Source organism: Leucoraja erinacea, chromosome 4 (assembly GCF_028641065.1).
Source record: "Leucoraja erinacea ecotype New England chromosome 4, Leri_hhj_1, whole genome shotgun sequence".
In the NCBI taxonomy this organism is placed as follows: Eukaryota; Metazoa; Chordata; class Chondrichthyes; order Rajiformes; family Rajidae; genus Leucoraja; species Leucoraja erinaceus.
The window spans coordinates 3,451,581-3,474,446 of NC_073380.1; the positions used below are offsets into that span (position 1 = coordinate 3,451,581).

General features: G+C 51.3%; 1 protein-coding gene and 1 long non-coding RNA gene across 2 annotated transcripts in view; one reads left to right on the top strand and one right to left on the bottom strand.

Moving 5' to 3' along the window:
* Nucleotides 1-795: 795 nt before the first annotated feature.
* Nucleotides 796-3,279, top strand: LOC129696098 (uncharacterized). Its single transcript, XR_008723275.1, has 2 exons — nt 796-1,506; nt 1,810-3,279. It is a non-coding gene; the product is annotated as an uncharacterized LOC129696098 (long non-coding RNA).
* A 15,247-nt stretch (nt 3,280-18,526) lies between these two features.
* LOC129696099 (anion exchange protein 2-like) overlaps nt 18,527-22,866 on the bottom strand; it is a 92,308-nt gene continuing 87,968 nt past the window's right edge. Inside the window, 2 exon segments of the mRNA XM_055633550.1 lie at nt 18,527-20,839; nt 22,006-22,179. Coding sequence (XP_055489525.1) covers nt 20,759-20,839; nt 22,006-22,179 — 255 coding nt within the window. The 3' untranslated portion in view covers nt 18,527-20,758.

The following is a 22,866-nucleotide window of genomic DNA, read 5'->3' on the forward strand; positions in this document are numbered from 1 at the left end:
TTTAGGCGCTTCCATTTCAGGATGAGGTGAGACCAGGGCAAGCAGCAGCAGAGGTGGGGCAGTATTTGAAATGTGCTGGTATTAGGGTGGGTGTACCCTCAGCCTGGGGGGGGGGGGGGGGGGGGGGGGGGGGGGGGGAGGGTGCTGCCATGCGTGGTGTGTGCCGTGTTCATGCAGCCTCCCCTGCAGAGGGAACCCGGTTGCACTGGCCACTGTATCCTCTGTCACTGGGGCAGCTGTGTAGGGATCTGAGGAGTGGCTGGAAAAAGGCAGAGTTGTGCATGACATACATTTAACAGTGGGAGGCTTTTATACCATAGAATCAACCATGATCCTCTGCCCATGAAATAGGGGAGGGGGGGGATGGGGTGCGTGGGCAGGGGGGGGGGGGGGGTGGGCTGGGGGGGCTGGACGATGGAAACAAAGTGCTGGAGCAACTCAATGGGTCAGGCAGCATCTGTGGAGGAGGCAATGGGCAGTCGGCGTTTCAGGCAGCAACCATTCATTGGGTTGGCGGTCATGGCCAGCGCCACTGTCCCGTGGTTGAGGGCGCTGATGGTGAGGTATCGGGCGACGGGGAGACGGTGAGAACTACCTCCCCCAGCCTGTTGGGGAGAATGACTCACGCCAATGGTCAGTGTGCTGACCGGATGTGTTTGACTGTAGTTAGATGGTAAGTGTAGTGTGTGGGGTGTCGGTAGTGCCTGGTGTGTAGAATGCTTTCTGGATGGAGATGTCGGACAGAGGGGGAGGGAAGGGGGGGGGTGGGGGGGTGGGGGGGTGAACAGAGTTTTAGTGCAGTTTGGGGTGGGGGTGTGGAGGGTGGTGGGGTTTCTTGGCTGTGGGTTAATACGAGCGACTGAGGAACTGGTGCGATTCTGAAATGTCCATTGGTATCGGGGTGACGTGTGTTTGAGGTGTAATGGTTTTTTTTTTTACTAATCTCCGTGTGTTTATACAATGCCCACGAGGGGTGGGTGTGGGTCTGGGGATGTGTTTACCACAATGGGGAAATATTCATGGGCTAGAATCCTGTACGCTTTCAAATCTGGGTGTCAATCCACTGTGGCTGTAGCAGATTGCTGTGAGCTGTAGGAAGGGATTATACAATGCCTGGGAATAAATAATACAGGAAATCCTCCACTGTGTGTGTCGAACATCATTGAAAGCCTGAACCTTTCATGTTGCATTGCACATGTTGGTCTGGGAAAGGTGAAAGTGTTCCAGGTCTCGGCAGGGGGGGTAATATTATGGGTTTTCGAGCTCTACAGCATGGAAACAGACCCATCAGCCTACCTTGTCTATGTCAGCCAAGTTGGGTAGAGCCCAATTGCCCGCATTTGGCCCATATCCCTCTAAGTTCTCCCTATCCCCATATATGTCCAAATGCCTTTAGAGATGCATAGAAACAGGCCCTTCAGCCCACTGTGTCTGCGATGACCAGTAATTCCCTGTACCCTAAAATTATTCTACACACAGGACAATCTACAATTTACCAAAGGACATGTCCCACTTACACAACTTTTTTGGCGACTGCCAGCACCCGTCATAGGTCGCCGAAAATGTTCAACCTGTTGAAAATTCAGCGGCAACCAGAAAGACGCTACAACTCTTTGGGTGACTAGGAGACGACTCACGACCATAAAGGTGACACCCTGGTGAAGCCTGTATGGTCATGAGTAGTTGCCCAAAGAGTCGTACCTTGTCCTGGTCGCAGCTGGATTTTCAACATGTTGAACATTTCCGGCGACCTGTAACGACCTGTGACGGGTGCCGGCAGTCGCCAAAAAAGTCACGTAAGTGGGACAGGCCCTTTAATGTACAAACCTACAAGGTCATGGGGACAAACACCAAACTCCGTACAGATGGCACCCATAGTTAAGATTGAACCTGGGTCTCTGCTGCTGAGGTAGCGACTCTAACGCCACCCACTCCTTCTCACCAGTGTTGATGCCTGTCCCGCTGAGTTACTCCAGCTTTTTGTGATCATTTTTCTACCCATCTGAACGTTGTATTTGTGTCCGCTTCTATAGCTTCCTCTGGCCGCTCGTTAAAGATATGGAAACATAGAAAATAGGTGCAGGAGTAGGCCATTCGGCCCTTCGAGCCTGCACCGCCATTCAATATGATCATGGCTGATCATCCAACTCGGTATCCTGTACCCGCCTTCTCTCCATACCCCCTGATCCCTATAGCCACATCTAACTCCCTCTTAAATATAGCCTATGAACTGGCCTCAACTACATTCTGTGGCAGAGAGTTCCAGAGATTCACCAGATTCAGTCCTAAAATATTTCCCCTTTATCCTTAAACTGTGACCCCTTGTTCTGGACTTCCCCAACATCGGGAACAATCTTCCTGCATCTAGCCTGTCCAATCCCTTACGAATTTTGCAAGTTTCTATAAGATCCCCCCTCAATCTTCTAATTTCTAGCGAGTACAAGCTGAGTCTATCCAGTCTTTCGTCAAATGGAAGTCCTGACATCCCAGGAATCAGTCTGGTGAACCTTCTCTGAACTACCTTAGAATAAGAGCGTGTGTTCACTTTATCCATGCCTCTCATGATCTTGTACACCTTAATAAGGTCACCCCTCAGCTTTTACGCTCCAATGAAAAAAGTCCCAGCCTCTCCAACCTCTCCCTGTAACTCAAGCCAAGTTACCATCCAGGTGAATCTCTTCTGCATCCTTTACAACTCAGTGACATCTTTGATGTCGATCTCAGTGCCTTGGGATGATTGGGGATAAATGGAATGTCTCGATCTGTTGCCACAAATTGGTCAGAACTGAAATATACACTGGTGATTGGGATGATTTAAGACCATAGAGTCAAGTGGCACAAAAACAGGACCACATTTGATGAGACCCTCTGAACACGGACACTAACTGGGGCCTCACCAGCGTCAGTACTGAACATCACAGCGTCAGTCAGGACAGGGAGACGACTCATGGGGCAGTGACGAGAGTTGGATTGTTTTCTTTCCAACACCAGAGGGCTTAGGTTTAAGGTGAGGGGGAGAGATTTAAAGATGTACCCGGAAGGTTTTTTTAACTAAGAGCTTGAGCTATTGTGACATTGTGGGCCAAAGTGCCTGTTTCTGTGCTGTACTGTTCTATGCTGTCCCACGAGTGAGTGATGTTAAGAGTTTAACAAAATCCAGACACATTTTTGTTTTGAGCAGAGTTTTATGGTGCAGTTGTCTGCTGCCTTGGCTAGAATCGGACTCAATTTTGGACCTTGTAACTTCAATAAAAAACTTGATTTCTCCAACTAACAAAACCCACAACACAGGTATTGTTCCCATGCAGTGTGTCTGGTGTGATGGCCTTTCCCCATACATTGGAGGTGAATGATGCTCCAACTACAGAACTTCTCACCATGCTGCTTTACCCATGGTTACATGAACCAACTTTCCGCACAGAAAACTCAGCAAAAAAACACTGTCTAACTTTCAAACGCAAGATTCGAGCCAAGGTTCTAGGCTGCGTCCCAGCCTGGATTGTCTTGTCCTCGATGTAAACGTGAATGGTACAATCAATAAGGGAACACGTTTGTCGTGTAAGATCCATTAACTGAGGTCCCTTCGCCCATCAGAACCTCCTGCGGTTCCTTCATGATTGAGGGGATAAACAGGATGAGGGTTGTAGTGTTTCCACCATCAGCAGACCCCACAACAGGCTCCACATCACAGTGATGCAGGAACCAGGGCAAGGGGTCGTGGTCCCAGGGGAGAGGTCACGGTGACATCCCTTATATGGGGTGGAGGTGTTGGGTATGGCAGGGGAAGTTGGGGGTGACAGGAGCTCCTCAACCTGTAGCTCAGGCCCTTGTGAATCTTTTTGTACATGGGGTTTGCAGTGGGCTGCTGCCTCCTTGACCCAGCGACACCAGGCACCCCTCAGCCATGTCGGACAGAACTGATTTGATTGCCTTGGTGAGGAAGTCACGGATCTACCCGAACCAGGTAAAGATACAAACTACAGTGAAACGACCAAGATGCATCTCAGCTGGGTTTTGGCCGAGGAGAGCGACTGGTTTGTTTGACATGGTGCTCCTTTGTTTAAGAAGGGCAATAGGAATAATCTGGCAAATTATAGATGTGTGAGTCTAACATCACTGGGAGCGTTCCCAAAGGGGAAGTTTCTTAGAGATAGGATTTACTCACATCTGAAAAAACACAAACTTACTCAGGACAGAAAAAGTCAAGTTTTATTCGTCACTTGCACATAAAGTGCCAGTGAAATGAATTTGCCAACAGCGGTACAATAAAAAAGAATACACAATAAAAATGTAACACAAACATCCACCATAGCATTCATCACTGTGGCGGAAGGCACAAAATGTGGTCAGTCCTCCATTTCCCCCCGTGGTCGGGACCTCAACCCTCCGCAGTCGTCGCTGTGGGCGTCCAGATGTACAGACAAGGAAAGTCCTGAATCGGTGCCTCCCCACCGGAGACCGCGGCTTCAAGATGGCGTAGGCCGCAGGCCAGCGGTCGAAGATTTAAAGTACCCGCCGCGCCGCAGCAAGATGTACCGCGGACTGCAGGGCCGGTGGTCAGAGCTCATCTCCAGGGATCCCCGACGCGGGACCTCGCTCAGGATGGTAAGTCCCCGCCGCGCCCGCGGTAGAAGTTGGCCGGCGGTCCGAGTTCTTCTCCGGGGTCCCCAACGAGGGATCCCAGGCCCAGGATGCCGCCAGCTGGAGCTCCGCAGAGCTGCCGCGTGCTAGCGAAATGAGCACTCCCCTCCGGCGACCCCTGGCGAGAGCTCGCCCGCTCCCCGACGAGAGTCCACGCTGCGCCCGCTGCTGAAGCCCCGGGCTCGTCTCCAGGAAAGGCCGCACCGATCCTTGAGCAGATGTTAGGCCACGGGAGAGGCGACATGGAAAAGGTCGCCTCTCCGTGGAGGAGGAGAACAAAACAGTTTCCCCTTACCCACCCCACACACAAGACACACCGAGAAACATTAAAAACATAAATTTAGACACTAAAAAAACAAAAAAATAGTAGGAATACAAACACGCTGCTGGTGCCCTCACCAACCACAGTGCTGGAGGACATGGGTAGGTGACGTTTCATGTTTGGACTCTTCTTCAGACTGATGGATCTCGACCCGAAATATTACTCATCCTTGTTCTCCAGAGATGCTGCCTCACCCGCTGAGTTACTCCAGCATTTGCAACGTTTTTTAAGGACAGTCAGTCTGCCTTCTGTCTCGCCTACTCTTTTCCTTGAGGCAAGATAATGAATGCAAACACAGGGTGCTAGAATAACTGAGCGGGTCAGGCAGCATATGTGGAGGACATGGATAGGTGATGTTTTGGTAGGGATCCTTCAGTCTGAAGAAGGGTTTCGGCCCGAAACGTTGCCTATTTCCTTCGCTCCATAGATGCTGCTGCACCCGCTGAGTTTCTCCAGCACTTTTGTCTACGTTCGATTTTCCAGCATCTGCAGTTCTTTCTTAAACAAAATCCTTCAGTCTGTTGTTTTCCAGTTTACTGTTCCACTGCAAATTCGTTTCAAGGTACGACTAGTTTGAAGAAGTTCTCCTCAGAAGAAGTCATGACCCAAAACGTCACCTATCCATGTCCTCTGCAGATGCTGTCTGACCCACTGTTATTCCAGCACTGTGTTCTGCACAAGATTCCAGAATCTGCAGCTCCTTGTGTTCATAAGTGTTAGGAGCAGAATTTGGACATTCGGCCAATCGAGTCTACTCCACCATTCAATCAGTGCAGATCTCTCCCTCTCAACCCCATTCTCCTGCCTTACATAGAAAATAGGTTAAGGAAGAGGCCATTCAGCCCTTCGAGCCAGCGCCACCATCTATTGTGATCATGGCTGATCGTCCCCAATCAATAACCCGTGCCTGCTTTCTCCCCATATCCCTTGATTCCACTAGCCGCTAGAGCTCTATCTAATTCTCTCTTAAATCCATCCAGTGACTTGGCCTCCACTGCCCTCTGTGGCAGGAAATTCCACAAATTCACAACTCTGGGTGAAAACGTTTTTTCTCACCTCAGTCTTAAATGCCTTCCCCTTTATTCTAAGACTGTGGCCCCTGGGGACTCGCCCAAATTGGGAACATTTTTTTCTACATCTAGCTTGTCCAGTCCTTTTATAATTTTATATTTTTCTATAAGATCCCTCCTCATCCATCTAAACTCCAGCGAATACAAGCCTAGTCTTTTCAATCTTTCCTCCTTCCCCCTGCAACCTTAGACACTCTTATTAATGAAGAACCTGTCAATCTCTGCTCTAAAAATAACTTGGCCTTCACCACCGTCTGTGGCAATGAATTCCACAGATTCACCACCCTGTGTCACCAAGACAATGAACACTTGTGTATGCAAGTTCATTGCAGGGTCACCAGAGCCGAGAGCAGCAGCTAATTAGTAGCAGATGTTGATGAACCTCTAACGGTACCTGAACTTGGTCATTGCCTGCCCAAAGAGATCATGTTCCTGCTAGAACTGCTCAATATAAGGAAGCTGTGAGAAGACACAAAGGGATCCAATGTTAGAAATCAACGGGCCACAAATCAAAGCGTAGGGTCCTGACCCAAACGCTGTCTGCCCAATCCCACCACAGATGCTGCCTGACCTGATCTAACTGATTTGAATGTGACATTTCTCCTCAGTTTGTGTCCATCCCCTTCCCAATGGTCACAAAACCATCAGCCACTTTCAGATCACCACAAGGGTCACGGCACGAAACATCGCCTGTCCATTCCCTCCACAGATGTTGCCAGGCCCACTGAGTTCCTCCACCACTTTGGTTTTTGCTCATCAACATAACTGCTGGAAGCATCCCGCCTGTCCAGCTGCATCTGTGGAAAAACACACGGTCTATGTTTCGGGTCAGCGTCCCTTCCTCAGGGCCTGGATAGAGTGGATGCGGATAGGGTGTTTCAATAATGGGAAAGTCTAGGACCAGAGGGCAAAATAAAATAACATACCTTTACAAAGGAGATGAGGAGAAATGTCTTTAGTCAGAGGATAGTGAATCTGTGGTATTCATTGTTACAGACGGCTGTGGATGCCACAAGTCAATGGGTATTTTTAAAACGGAGATTGACAGATTCTTGATTAGTATGGGGATCTAAGGTTATTGGGAGAAGGCAGGAGAATGGGGTTGAGGGAAAGATCGATCAGCCATGATTGAATGGCGGAGTCGACGATGGGTCGAATAGCCTAATTCTGCTATGACATATGAACTAGTACAGTAGATCTGGAAGGTGAAGGTGAAGGTGGAGGGTAGGGAAGGAGGTTTCAGGTTGAAAACATGGAGATTGGTTAAGAAACCATCGTACCACGATGTATCACTGATGGTTGGGCAACAGCTGTGCCAAAAGACCACAAGGATGTAGCCCAGTCGGTCACACGTACCAGACCCTCCCACCATTGACTTCATCTACATTTCACATTGCCTTGGGAAAGCAGCCAACATGACCAATGGCCACTCACACCCCAGTCATTCCCTCTGCTCCTCTCTCCTGTTGGGCAGGTGATACAAAAGTTTAAAAGCATGTACCACCAGATTCTTCCCCACTGTTATCTGACTACTGAACGGTCTTCCCATAAGCTAGGGTGCAGTCTCGATCTTCCAACCTACCTCATTTCAGACCTGGTACTTTTTCTCTGTAACTGTAAAACTATAAAGTTCAAAAACTATTCCTCACCCTGACAGTAGGATTAGTTGGGGACTGGCACATGCCATAGTTCTGTGACACTAAACCTTGCGATAACTTCGCACCTTTTCCTTCTCTGGCAACTCCTTATATTTCTTGGAGATGATCCTTGTCATAGAAACATAGAAAATAGGTGCAGGAGTAGGCCATTCGGCCCTTCGAGCCTGCACCGCCATTCAATATGATCATGGCTGATCATCCAACTCAGTATCCCGTACCTGCCTTCTCTCCATACCCCCTGATCCCATTAGCCACAAGGGCCACATCTAACTCGCTCTTAAATATAGCCAATGAACTGGCCTCAACTACCTTCTGTGGCAGAGAATTCCAGAGATTCACCACTCTGTGTGCAAAATGTTTTTCTCATCTCGGTTCTAAAAGACTTCCCCCTTATCCTTAAACTGTGACCCCTTGTTCTGGACTTCCCCAACATCGGCAACAATCTTCCTGCATCTAGCCTGTCCAACCCCTTAAGAATGTTGTAAGTTTCTATAAGATCCCCCATCAATCTTCTAAATTCTAGCGAGTACAAGCCGAGCCTATCCAGTCTTTCTTCATATGAAAGTCCTGATATCCCAGGAATCAGTCTGGTGAACCTTCTCTGTGGCAAGAATGTCTTTCCTCAGATTAGGAGACCAAAACTGTACACAATACTCCAGGTATGGTCTCACCAAGACCCTGTACAACTGCAGTAGAACCTCCCTGCTCTTATACTCAAATCCTTTTGCTATGAATGCTAACATACCATTCGCTTTCTTCACTGCCTGCTGCACCTGCATGCCTACTTTTAATGACTGGTGTACCATGACATCCAGGTCTCGTTGCATCTCCCCTTTTCCTAATCGGCCACCATTCAGATAATAGTCTACTTTCCTGTTTTTGCCACCAAAGTGGATAACCTCACATTTATCCACATTATACTGCACCTGCCATGCATTTGCCCACTCACCCAACCTCTCCAAGTCACCTAGCAGCCTCCTAGCATCCTCCTCACAGCTAACACTTCCCCCTAGCTTCGTGTCATCCGCAACATGTCCATGTTGCTCATTTTCGGGCGAACCTTGGCATACTTGCCTTTCTCCTCCATGAAGATTCGGAAGCACGGATTCAGTGGCTTCTTGGGAAAGTCAGGATGCCTCTGAAATAAAGAATGGCATTCCAACGTTGAACAAATGTCTACTTTCAATCAATGATAGTGACCAGGAATGGGACAGAGTTAAACCAAACATCAACTCCACACTTATCCTGAGCTTTGGGACATTTTTTACAAACAAGGAATACAGTTCCCATTCTGTCCCTCCTGCCTGCTCCACCTTCAGTAATACATTGACTGATCTAACCCCAGACACCTTGATTCTCTTCACCAACAATCTTCAATCTGTGCCTTAAATATTCCTCGTCAGTTCCGCTATCCATTGGACTCTGTCTCTTGCATTCCAGGGAGAATGAACCCAGCCCATCCCATCTTTCTAAATAACTGCAGCCTCCGATCCTGGCAACATCCCAAAATGAATCTCCTCTGAACTCTCTCCATCACGACCACATCCTGTCAGTAAAATGGCAGCCAAAACCATACACAATGTCCAAATGATTCTTACTCTGATTGCCTCAGTCTCTAAGGCAAACATGCCGAACGCCTTCTTCACTACCATCTGCACCAGTGCCAAAACTCTGCAATGTACCCAACGTTTCCCTGTATATCAAAGGCTCCCAATGCTTCATCCCCTCTAAAGGCACTCCCTAGCTTACACAAGGTTCTGTTCCATGAACCGATACGCACATTGGAATCCCCTTCCTGAAACAACTCTAAGTATTAACCGCCTCAGCAGTGTCCAGGGCCTGGGTAAGCACTGCCAGCATTGTCAGCTGGTTCCCGATGCAAGCCTGAAATAAAGCCTGAATACAGATGTGCAAGGTTACATAAGCCACCTGTTGCACCTCAAGGAGTGTCTGTATTCTTACCAGAATTTGATGTTCCAAGGTACATTATCTCCGTCTGATGACTGGGGTTGATCCGAAACACTTAGCTATTCCTCTTCCCCAGAGATGCTGCCTGACCCACTGAGTTTCTCCAGCATTTTGTGCCTATCTTCTGCATTATCCCACTCTCTATGTAAAAGTCCCACCTCACACATCTCCCTTAAACTCCCCTCCTTTAATGATATGAGGCATTAAATTGACTTTTCCACCAGTCAATAAATGGCACCATAGGTTTAGGTTTGTTATTGTCATGTACATGTAGTTACGGTGAAAAGCTTGTTCAAGCGCTTTTGATTGCAACATGCGCCTTAATTTAGTTCAACAAAGAAACTAAGTTTAGTTCATAAAGAACCTATCCAACTAAATCAAATAATACTATACATGAATACTATCATCAAACTCAAGTACAAAGATGGAGTGAAGAGAAAATTACCAGAGTACAGAATATAGTTTTGCAGCTTGATATCCTTATAGTTCTGGACAAATAGTCTAATGTCCACAATGGGGTAGAGGTGAATCGGACAGTACCCTAGCATACGGAAAGACCATTCAGAAACCTAATAGCAAAGGGGAAGTAGATGTTCATCAGTCTGACACTGTGCAGTTTCCAGCTTTTGTACCATTCGCCCGATGGGCGAGGGGAGAAGAGGGAATGACCAGGATGTGAATGGACATTTGATATTGTTAGCTGCTTCCCTGAGGCAGCATAAAGTGTATATGGAGTCGATGGTGGGGAGTCTGGTCTGTGTGATGGACTGGGCTGCATCGACAACTCTGCATTTTCTCGAGGTCTTGGACAGAACTGTTGTCAAACTAAATGATGATGTGTCCCTTATCTTTACTCCTTGGATTATCGATTATTATGAGGAAGTCTCTCACTGTGAGCTCAAGAATGAATATTGTTTGGTTACAAAAGCAATGTTGAGGCCAAGTCTGTCCCCATCACTAATGTCAGTGTGTGCTCCTGGACTCACACTTACTTTCAGTTTCTTGCCCTTGTACGGATTTTTCACCATCTCTTTGGCAACGTTGAGCAGCTCGCTCAGTGTGCGATACTTCCTGATCTGGGGAGACGAGAGGCAGAGGTGAATGCATCAGCAAACACTGCCACTCACTCAACAACAAGCAGCTGAACCATGACATGGAGCTGTGACCAGCACCAACTTTGCTAGTACAGACACCATGGGCTGTTCCTGTACTGTACTGTTGCAGAGCCAGAGCTGTACAGCACAGAACAGGCCCTTCGGCCCATCCTATCCATGCCATCCTGATGCAGCATAGAACCCAGGCCATTCGGCACACCATGCCATTACTGACCATGACATTAATTAAACTATCTGCCTAAACATGGTCTCTATCCCTATGTCCTGTTTGTTGATGTGTCTGTCTAAATCCCAAATAAACAATGCTATTATATCTGATTCCACCACCATCACTTGCAGCAGGTTCCAGGCACCCCAAACTCTGCTTAAAGAACTTTCCCCGCATATCTCCTTCAATCTTTGCACGTCTCACCTTAAAGTTATGCCTCTAATCTGACATTTCCATCCTGGGAAAATGGTTCTGAATGTCTACCCTATCTATGCCTCGTAATTTTATATATTTCTAAGGTCTCCCCTCAGCCTTTGATGTTCCAGAGAAAATGATCCAAGTTTGTCCAACCTATCCTGATAGCTAATATCCCCTAATGCAGACATTTTTTTTGTAAACCTCTACACCCTCTCCAAAGTGACCACATCCATCCTGTGTAGGAAAGAACTGCAGATGCTGGTAAAATCGAAAGTAGACACAAAATACTGGAGTAACTCAGCGGGTGAGGCAGCATCTCAGGGGAGAAGGAATGGGCAACATTTTCAGACATCCATCCTGTAATGGGACGACCAGAACAGGAGAGCAGGAAGCAGAGCTGAAATGTCCGAGAGTTTTCTGACCTTCCTCTGTGATTTGTTCCTGGTGCCAACCTGTGAGGTATGGCGAGTGGGCACAAGTTAGCCAGGGATGCAAACTTCAACCCGGTAACTAAAAGGGAAAATAAGCCACCTGGTGTTAGATCAGGGCAACATCATGTCACCAGACAAAAGCATCAGCTGCACAGCCATGCTCAACACAAGAACAATTAGTTATCATGGTCAAAGAGAAGAGGTCCTGAAAGGAGAATTTAGGGAGTCAGGAAGAGAGTTAAGGAGAAGGACCGCAAATGTAACAATCTCAGGATTGCTGCCTGTGCCACGCGACAGTGAGAGTAGGAATGGAGCGAGGTGGCGGATAAATGCGTGGCTGAAGGACTGGTGCAGAGGGCAGGGATTCAAGTTTCTGGATCATTGGGACCTCTTTTGTGGAAGGTGCGACCTGTACAAAAAGGACGGGTTGCACTTGAACCCGAGGGGGACCAATATCCTGGCGGGGAGATTTGCAAAGGCTACTGGGGAGACTTTAAACTAGAACGGCTGGGGGGAGGGACTCAAATAGAGAAAGCTAGTGGACAGGGTGTGAGGCAGGAGGCAGAGAAGGGAAGCATTCAGACCCAACATGTAGGGGGGAAAGAAGAAAACAATAAACAGAGAATAAGAGTTGGTGGGTTCCTTAAATGTGTGAGCAGAGAGACAGAGGGGTGTAAAATCCAGGGCAAAAATCAAAAAGGGCCACTTTTCAACATAATTGTACAAGGGGTAAGAGCGTTGTAAAAACAAGCCTGAAGGCTTTGTGTCTCAATGCAAGGAGCATTCGTAATAAGGTGGATGAGTTGAATATGCAGATAGCTATTAATGACTATGATATAGTTGGGATCACAGAGACATGGCTCCAGGGTGACCAAGGCTGGGAGCTGAACATCCAAGGATCAGGGGGTATGGAGAGAAGGCAGGTACGGGATACTGAGTTGGATGATCAGCCATGATCATATTGAATGGCGGTGCAGGCTCGAAGGGCTGAATGGCCTGCACCTATTTTCTATGTTTCTATGTTACACGTTATTCCCTTTATCATATACACTGTGAATGGCTCGATTGCAATCATGTTTTGTTTTTCTGCTGACCAGTTAGCACACAACAAAGATTTTTCACCGTACCTCAGTACCCGTGACAATGAACTAAACTGAACATCCTAAGACACGCAGGTTTGTAGGTTTAATTGGATTCTGCAAATTGTCCCTCGTGTGTAGGATGTGAAATTGGGATGACAATTACTAGTGCACGAGTGATCGTTGGTCGGTGCGGACTCGGTGGGCCGAATGGCCTGTTTCCACACTGCATCTCTAAATTAAAGTCATGTCTGCGGAACATATATTAGCTTCCTATGTTCAGAATTAAGTTCCATTCCTTATTTTCCACGATTTATGTAATAAGCACAAGAGGCTATTCACCCATGTTACTCGTGCTGACTCTAGCAAACTATCTGTCTCACTCACCCATTCTTTTTTTCTGGTCTGAGATTTCTTCACCATGCATGACGAAAGTTATTATTGAATTGGGATCCACCACCCTTGCAGGCAGCTCGTAGAAACATAGAAACATAGAAAATAGGTGCAGGAGTAGGCCATTCGGCCCTTCGAACCTGCACCGCCATTCAATATGATCATGGCTGATCATCCAACTCAGTATCTTGTACTTGAGGATCACAGCTGCCAAATGTATCTCCCAGACGCTCTGTTTCTTTGTCAATCACCTCAATCTGAACCTCCTCTGTCTGTTTACTCGTTATCACACATCGCAGCCAACTATGACCTATTGTGTGCAACACGTTCCTTGATTATCGTCACTTTTTGCATGCCTTCCATTCATTTCTCCTAACCGCCGTCAATATGTCTCGTTCCTTTCCCCTGACTCTCCGTCTGAAGAGGGGACTCGACCAGAAACGTCACCTATCCTTTTCTCCAGAGATGCTCCCTGACATGCTCAGTTACTCCAGCCTTTTGTGTCTTTCGTCGTTTTAAACCAGCATCTGCAGTTCCTTTCAACACCTCAATCTAGAATGTCTGCTGCCTGGCCTCTCTGCTAATGGAAATAAAAACAAATCCACAATGATATCATCCTGTCTGTGTGGCCCAGCATAGATTGGACGTGGTGGGAAATCCAGCCACGGTCCTGCGACAAGTGAGAGCACCTTCTGTTCCTCTTCCTTGCAGTATAATGTGGATAAATGTGAGGTTATCCATTTTGGTGGCAAAAACAGGAAAGCAGACTATTATCTAAATGGTGGCCGATTGGGAAAGGGGGAGATGCAGCGAGACCTGGGTGTCATGGTACACCAGTCATTGAAGGTAGGCATGCAGGTGCAGCAGGCAGTAAAGAAAGCGAATGGTATGTTAGCTTTCATTGCAAAAGGATTTGAGTATAGGAGCAGAGAGGTTCTACTGCAGTTGTACAGGGTCTTGGTGAGACCACACCTGGAGTATTGCGTACAGTTTTGGTCTCCAAATCTGAGGAAGGACATTATTGCCATAGAGGGAGTGCAGAGACGGTCACACCAGACTGATTCCTGGGATGTCAGGACTGTCTTATGAAGAAAGACTGGATAGACTTGGTTTATACTCTCTAGAATTTAGAAGATTGAGAGGGGATCTTATAGAAACTTACAAAATTCTTAAGGGGTTGGACAGGCTAGATGCAGGAAGATTGTTCCCGATGTTAGGGAAGTCCAGGACAAGGGGTCACAGCTTAAGGATAAAGGGGAAATCCTTTAAAACCGAGATGAGAAGAACTTTTTTCACGCAGAGAGTGGTGAATCTCTGGAACTCTCTGCCACAGAGGGTAGTTGAGGCCACTTCATTGGCTATATTTAAGAGGGAGTTAGATGTGGCCCTTGTGGCTAAGGGGATCAGGGGGTATGGAGAGAAGGCAGGTACGGGATACAGAGTTGGATGATCAGCCATGATCATATTGAATGGCGGTGCAGGCTCGAAGGGCCGAATGGCCTACTCCTGCACCTAATTTCTATGTTTCTATGTTACCAAACCAATGTTGACACGGACGTTACTACAACGGATAGTGTCACACTAGCACAGTTAATGGCCGGCTCAGTTGCACAGCTGGTAAAGATGCTGCCTCACAGTGCCAGAGACCCAGGTTCCTACCTGTCCTCTGTGGGTGCTGTCTGTGTGGAGTTCAGACGTTCTCCCAATGACTGCGTGGGCTTTCTCTGGGTGCGCCGTTTTCCTCCCACATCCCAAAGAAGTGCGGGTTTGTAGATTAATTGGGCCTCTTTGAATTGTCCCATGTGCCATTTAGAACGGAGACGAGGAAACACTTTTTTCTCACAGAGAGTGGTGAGTCTGTGGAATTTTCTGCTTCAGACTCACTCCTCTCTGTGAGAAAAAAAGTGGAGGCGGGTTCTCTGGATGCTTTCAAGAGGGAGCTAGATAAGGCTCTTAAAAATAGCGGAGTCAGGGGATATGGGGAGAAGGCAGGAACAGGATAGTGATTGGGGATGATCAGCCATGATCACATTGAATGGCGGTGCTGGCTCGAAGGGAGATAACATAGAACTAGTGTGAACAAGATGATCGTTGTGGACTCAGTGGGTCATGGGGCATGCTGCCATACTCTATCTTTCAAATCAATCAATTATTAGTCTGCAAGAGGGTCCCGACTCGAAACGTTGTCTGTCAATTCCCTCCATTGATGCTGCCTGACCCGCTGAGCTCCTGCAGCATTTTGTGTTTGACTTCACGATAGGAAATCCGCCTCCGAGAAATAATGATTTACAGATGATTTATTAATCATACTAGGTGTCAGATTTCTCTAGAGCATGGATAACACCATCTTGAAGTAGTCAGTCAGGGTCTGATGTGACGGAGACACAGTCTTTCCCGGGAGGATTTCGGATCGGGCAAGGGTCACTGTGCATGTCCTTCCATGCAGACTGCATAGACTGTGCTCATCTCCATAGTCTCAGGATGTCCCCGGCCAGGGGGCTCGGTCAGAGTGAACTCTGTTTCCTGCTGTCACTGAGGAAACAGTTCTGTACATCACACCGTCCACCCATGAATGAATTATGCTTTATGAATGAATACTTTATAGTCACATGTACCTAGTTTTGTTTCGTATACAACTTAGGCAGTACACAAGTGTCGTCGACAGTTACAAAAGTACCAAACAGCCCTATCTACTGTCTGTTGCCGCCGCATGTGGCAGCCACCCTGTTGTTCGCGCCCCCTCCCACCCACCAGGTCCCCCCCCCATTTCTCCAGCTGGTCTACCTCTCCCTCGGGCCCTCTTCGCTCTTGGTGTAATGATTCTGGTCATCGTCGGTGTCTCAGGGTGGTTGAGCCGATCCACGGTGGGCGAGTCCTCCTCTGATGTATGACCCTGGCAGGCAAGTCGAGGCTGCTTCGAGAAACCAGTGTTGTCCACACTCAGCGGCCCTTCACCAAACAGTGCCACCCATTTCTGATATGGTTGTATAGTACTTTATTAAGGATATTTTTTGTATTGTATTATGGTGGTGGGTTCTGGTTTGTTTTATTGTAGTGTAAATATTATTTATTAATAATTGAATACATTTTTTGATTAAAAAAAAAAGTGTGGGCCTAATGTCACTAACATTGAAAAATCGCTGCAGCGGGAACTCTTCATACCAACCTGCGCAGCAGTGGGCACGAGATAATCACCACTGCTAACGTACAAACTTACATTTCACTTGGCACCTTTAACGTAGAAACATGTCCACAAGCACAACACAGAAGTGTCGAAATCCAAAGCAGGCGCATGATGGGAGGGAGACTTCAAAAACTGTGGCCCAGGAGAAAGGTGTGAGGAGATGTACAGGGTGCGGCGCTGCCAGCGGGCGGAGAGGGTGAGACCAGTTCAGAGCAGGATGGAGCAGAGGAAGCTCGAGTGAGGCACGACCATTATACAACGACAGACCCGTCCCCACCGATACTGTACCCGTGCTATACAGCGACAGACCCGCTGTACTGGACACGTCGATTTCATTAATGAAATACTTGTTGCTTCATCTAGAAAATGATTTTTATACCGATCATTCAAGGTGAACACCTACAGTACAAAATATACAGGATAACAAAAAGATCACTTGGATTTTAACTAGAAATCTAAAGTCAGTGACATTGGTTTGTATAAATAGAAAATTTAATAATCTGATGAAGTCACGGAACATTTTGGGGAGCCAGGGTGGAGGGGAGTGGGGGGGGGGGGGGGTGGAGGGGGGCAGGGTGGAGGGGGGGAAGGGTGGAGGGATGGGGGGGAAGGGGGGAGGGGATTGGGGGGGGGCAGGGTGGAGGGGAGTGGGGGGGGGGGGGGGGCAGGGTGGAGGGGAAGCGGGGGGGGGGGGCAGGGTGGAGGGGATTGGGGGGGGCAGGGTGAAGGGGGAGTGGGGGGGGCAGGGTGGAGGGGATTGGGGGAAGGGTGGGAGGGGAGTGGGGGGGGGGGGTGAGGGGGAGGGGGGGGGGGGGGAGGGGAGTGGGGGGGGCAGGGTGAAGGGGAGTGGGGGGGGCAGGGTGGAGGGGATTGGGGGAAGGGGGTGGAGGGGAGTGGGGGGGGGGAGGGGAAGGGGAAGTGGGGGGGCAGGGTGGAGGGGGAGTGGGGGGGGCAGGGTGGAGGGGAGTGGGGGGGGCAGGGTGGAGGGGGAGTGGGGGGGGGGTGAAGGGGAGTGGGGGGGGGCAGGGTGGAGGGGAGTGGGGGGCAGGGTGGAGGGGAGTGGGGGGGGGGCAGGGTGGAGGGGAGTGGGGGGGGGGCAGGGTGGAGGGGAGTGGGGGGGGGCAGGGGGGAGGGGAGTCGGGGGGGCAGGGTGGAGGGGAGTGGGGGGGGCAGGGTGGAGGGGAGTGGGGGGGGCAGGGTGGAGGGGAGTGGGGGGGGGGTGGGTGGGGGAGGGTGTGGGGGGGGGCAGGGGGGAGGGGAGTGGGGGGGGCAGGGTGGAGGGGGAGTGGGGGGGCAGGGTGGAGGGGAGTGGGGGGGTGGAGGGGAGTGGGGGGGGCAGGGTGGAGGGGAGTGGGGGGGGGCAGGGTGGAGGGGGAGTGGGGGGGGCAGGGTGGAGGGGAGTGGGGGGGGAGGGTGGAGGGGCAGTGGGGGCAGGGTGGAGGGGAGTGGGGGGGGCAGGGTGGAGGGGAGTGGGGGGGGCAGGGTGGAGGGGAGTGGGGGGCAGGGTGGAGGGGAGTGGGGGGTGGCAGGGTGGAGGGGAGTGGGGGGGGGCAGGGTGAGGGGAGGGTGGAGGGGAGTGGGGGGGCAGGGTGGAGGGGGAGTCGGGGGGGTGGAGGGTGGAGGGGAGTGGGGGGGGGCAGGGTGGAGGGGAGTCGGGGGGGCAGGGTGGAGGGGAGTGGGGGGGGCAGGGTGGAGGGGAGTCGGGGGGGCAGGGTGGAGGGGAGTGGGGGGGGCAGGGTGGAGGGGAGTGGGGGGGCAGGGTGGAGGGGAGTGGGGGGGGGGGTGGAGGGGAGTGGGGGGGGGGAGGGTGGAGTGGGGGGGGCAGGGTGGAGGGGGTCGGGGGGGCAGGGTGGAGGGGAGTGGGGGGGGGCAGGGTGGAGGGGAGTGGGGGGGGGCAGGGGGGAGGGGAGTGGGGGGGGGGGGTGGGAGGGGAGGGGGCAGGGTGGGGGGGGCAGGGTGGAGGGGGGTGGGGGGGGCAGGGTGGAGGGGGAGTGGGGGGGGGCAGGGTGGAGGGGAGTGGGGGGGGCAGGGTGGAGGGGGGGAGTGGGGGGGCAGGGTGGAGGGGAGTGGGGGCAGGGTGGAGGGGAGTGGGGGCAGGGTGGAGGGGGGGGGGGGGAGGGTGGAGGGGAGTCGGGGGGGCAGGGTGGAGGGGAGTCGGGGGGGGGCAGGGTGGAGGGGAGTGGGGGGGGCAGGGTGGAGGGGGGGGGGGGGGCAGGGTGGAGGGGCAGTGGGGGGGGCAGGGGTGGAGGGGGAGGGGGGGGGGTAGTGGGGGGGGCAGGGTGGAGGGGAGTGGGGGGGAGGGGAGTGTGGGGCAGGGGTGAGGTTTGGGGCGAGTGCTTGCCCATGTTTGACCCGTCACTGGAACCCCCACGTCGGGACGGATTGTCAGCGGAACACGTAGTTCTCTGGGAGACACGGTACAAATGCGTGCAGGCGAATGGTCTGCCCATGAATCCGTTGAGTCAGACGGCTGGAACTACGCTCACACCTACTGGTGGACGTTTTAACACAGCTAGCTGCTGTCTGGACATGTTTGGTTCTGAATTTGGATTTACATTCTTGCTTCCTCTGGACGGGTTGCTCCCAGCCCGAGTTGACTCTGACCATGAGGAGACACCCCGCTGGGGCAGTTTCTCTCCCCCTCCACCCACCCTGGAACAGGTAACTCAGCCCACTCCTAATCAATGAGCCTCACAAATCAGACGGGCAAATTTTGACCCGTTTTACGCTGACCAAGACTTCCTCTTCGCCTCCATTTCTGTCCTGGGAGTACGGTGCAATGTGGAGGGTCCCGACCTGAAACGCAGTCTGTCTATTCCCTCCACGGATGCTGTCTGACCCGCTGTGTTTCTCCAGCACTTTGTGTTTTGCTTAAGATTCCAGCATCTGCAGTTCCTCGCGTCTCTGCTGGAATTACATGGACTAGGGAGGTAGAAGGCAGCCACACATGCAGCTCAAACACAGTCCAGGCCCACCCATGTCCAGGAGGCTTGACACTGTCCACAACAGAGACCTCACGGCAAGTAGCAGCAGCTCTGCTCCCTGGAGATGGGAGGGGGAGTATTTCCCCAAGACGAGCCCAGCGGTGAATGGCACAGAGGCGATAGTTGGGGGGGGGGGGAGGGGGGGGAAGGGCTTCTGGACCCTGGTGTGGGGACAGAGTTGGGTCTTGGCCACCTGGCAATGGTGGCATGTGGGAGTTAGAGGGGCATGTGGGAGTTAGAGGGGCATGTGGGAGTTTAGAGGGGCATGTGGGAGTTAGAGGGGCATGTGGGGGTTAGAGGGGCATGTGGGAGTTAGAGGGGCATGTGGGAGCTACAGGGGCATGTGGGAGTTAGAGGGGCATGTGGGGGTTAGAGGGGCATGTGGGAGTTAGAGGGGCATGTGGGAGTTAGAGGGGCATGTGGGGGTTAGAGGGGCATGTGGGGGTTAGAGGGGCATGTGGGAGTTAGAGGGGCATGTGGGGGTCAGAGGGGCATGTGGGGGTTAGAGGGGCATGTGGGGGTTAGAGGGGCATGTGGGAGCTACAGGGGCATGTGGGAGTTAGAGGGGCACGTGGGAGTTAGAGGGGCATGTGGGGGTTAGAGGGGCATGTGGGGGTTAGAGGGGCATGTGGGAGGGTGTGCGGTGGGGGGGGGGGGGAGGGAAGGAGGGTGATGTGGATTTAGAGGAGGCAGTGGGGTGGGGGGTGCTGGGGGAATGGTGAGGTGAGGTCGTAGCAGGGGTCAAGGGGTAGGTGAGAGGGCAGAGTGGAGCAGGGGTGACAGGCAGGTGGATGGGGGAAGGAGTGGGTGTGATGGGTGGGAGGGGGCAGTAGTTGACGAGGAAGGGGTTGGGGGGGGAAGTGGACAGGGGGTGGTGGAGGTTGAAGAGTAGGGAGTGTGTGGGACATCCCTGGGCCCAGCTTGGTCTGCGAGTCCCCATGCCACACATCTCCCCCCTCCCACAGTGAAGCTTTTGGGGCAGCTGTAGGCTCTGTGTCTCAGTGACTCCTCCCCGGGTTCCTGGGTATGAGCCAATCTGCGCCACGGTGAGCTGGGGAGGATTCCCTGGTTTGTGAGCTGTGGGCCCACCGGCACCGTCCACACCCCACCGGGACCCTCAACGCCCATGGGGAGAGGGAGCCATGGTGGACCTCGGACCAATCATGGCACATTAGTATGGCACTGAACAAGGTGGGCATGGTGGCACTGGCAGACAGATGTTGGACAGACAGATGTTGACACTGCAGAGGTTGATACTGGTAGGTGGTGATATTGAAAGATGGCAGATGGCAGATGTTGACGGGACTGCTGTTGATGGGGACAGATGTTGATGGAACAGATGCTGACTGGACAGATGTTGACATTGACAGGTGTTAATGAGCGTCTGTTGCCGGGTCAGATGTTGACTGGACAGATGTTGAGAGGACAGATTTTCGCGGGACAGATGTGGGCTGACTCCTCCATTCCTGCCCGGCTTCAGTGTGGATCAGAGTTGGGTTTGGTGGCTTCACACGGGCATCGAGAGTTCGTCATATTCATCCAGCCCCTCCTTCTCATCGAACGTGGGCTGTGCGTCATCTGCATCCAGCTGTGGAGGGGGGAGGGGGGGAAAAGTGGTAAGTCGGGGACGGTGGCACAGGGGATGGAGGGGGGGGTCACACACATCCCTCCCCCTGTAACTCCACCTCTGCTTCCAATACGCCCCACAGTGGCATGGAACAGAAACTGCTCCTGACTGATGACACTGTCAACTCTCTACAATACTCCCATCTCTGCTCCACTTACTTCCAACAATAGACGATCATTGGTTCATCTGTTCTAATCTGGGCAGCATTTATTGTTGACCCTTCTGAGAACTGTTAAGTTTAGTTTGGGCAAACAGCACGGAAACAGGCCCTTCAGAAGGGTGGCCAATGAATGCTGCTCTCTCCCGTCCCCCCCACCGAGTCCACACCAACCACCGATCACCCACGTTCATTGTTATCCCTACACTCTCGGGCAATTTACAGAGGCTGCAGACCCACACGTCCTTGGTGATGTGGGAGGAAACCGGAGCACCCGGAGGAAACCCACGCCATCACCGGAGAACGTGCAGACTCCACACAGACAGCACCCGAGGGCCAGCGCAGTGAGGCAGCAACTCTACCAGAGTGAGAATCTCACAGCACTCTTGTTGGATAAGGCTGGCATCACGTTTTGGGTCGAGACCCTTCAAATAGCATTTGCAGTTCCTTGTGTCTCTGACATCCTAGTGATACACTTTTGGACATAAACATAGAAAATAGGTGCAGGAGGAGGCCATTCGGCCTTTCGAGCCAGCACCGCCATTCATTGTGATCATGGTTGATCGTCCTAAATCAATAACCCGTGCCTGCCTTCTCCCCATATCCCTTGATTCCACTACCCGCCAGAGCTCTATCTAACTCTCTCTTAAATCCATCCAGTGACTTGGCCTCCACTGCCCTCTGTGGCTGGGAATTCCACAAATAACTATAATTAACAATGAATTCAGTCTGGGAGCGGTTTCAACCCGAAATGTCACCTATCCATGTCCTCCAGGGATGCTGCCTGACCCGCTGAGTTACTCCACCACTGTGTGTTCTACACAAGGTGCCAGCATAGCAGTTCCTTGTGTCTACATCCTGGTGAATCTCTTCTGCACCCTATCCAACTTAATGATGCCCTTCGGTCGTCCGCTTGCCCTCATGGTTACCTTTACTTAACCCCGTCCCATTCTGCCGCGGGGACACTTACACATTTCAGCTCTCGATCCGTGAAGATCCTGGTGAGTGCGAACATCTTCACGGGAACGGTGAGGATGAGCACGAAGGGAAAAGCGAGCGAGGCCACAGTGGACATGACGGCCCAGAGAACGGCCAGGCAGAAGACCTGGACGATGGTGTACAAATGCATGCGCAGTGTCTTCACCTGGGATGGAACACAGAGCATATAACAGTACAGCACAGGAACAGGCCATTCAGCCCACAATATCCGTGTGAAAAACATGATGCCAAGACCAACTCTTATCTACCTGCACATAACCCATATCTCTCCATTTCCTACATATCCAAAATGTCTCTTAAATGCCACTAATGTATCTGCTTCAACCACCAGCATGTTCCAGGCACTCACCACTCTCTGTGTAAACAAAACTTGCCCAACACATCCCCTTTAAACTTTCCCACTCTCACCTTAAAGCTCTGCCATCTAGTATTTGACTTCACTCTCCTGGGATAAAGGTCCTATCTGTCTACCCTTTCTATGCCTCTCAACATTTTATATACTTCCATCAATGTTTCTCTGAAACCTCTGGCATGCCAAGTCTGATAAAAAAAAAATCATCCGTCTGTCCAACCTCTCCCTGTCGCGAATAGCCCCAAGTCAAGGCAACATTCTGGTAAACCTTCCTTTCTTCCTTTCTTCCTTTCTTCTCCCCGCCTTCCCCCACCCCCCATCAGTCTGAAGAAAGGTTTTGGCCCGAAACGTTGCCTATTTCCTTCGCTCCATAGATGCTGCTGCACCCGCTGAGTTTCTCCAGCTTTGTTGTATACATTCTGGTAAACCTCTTCAGCACCCTTTCTAAAGCTTCCACATTCTCCCTGCAATGGGGCGACT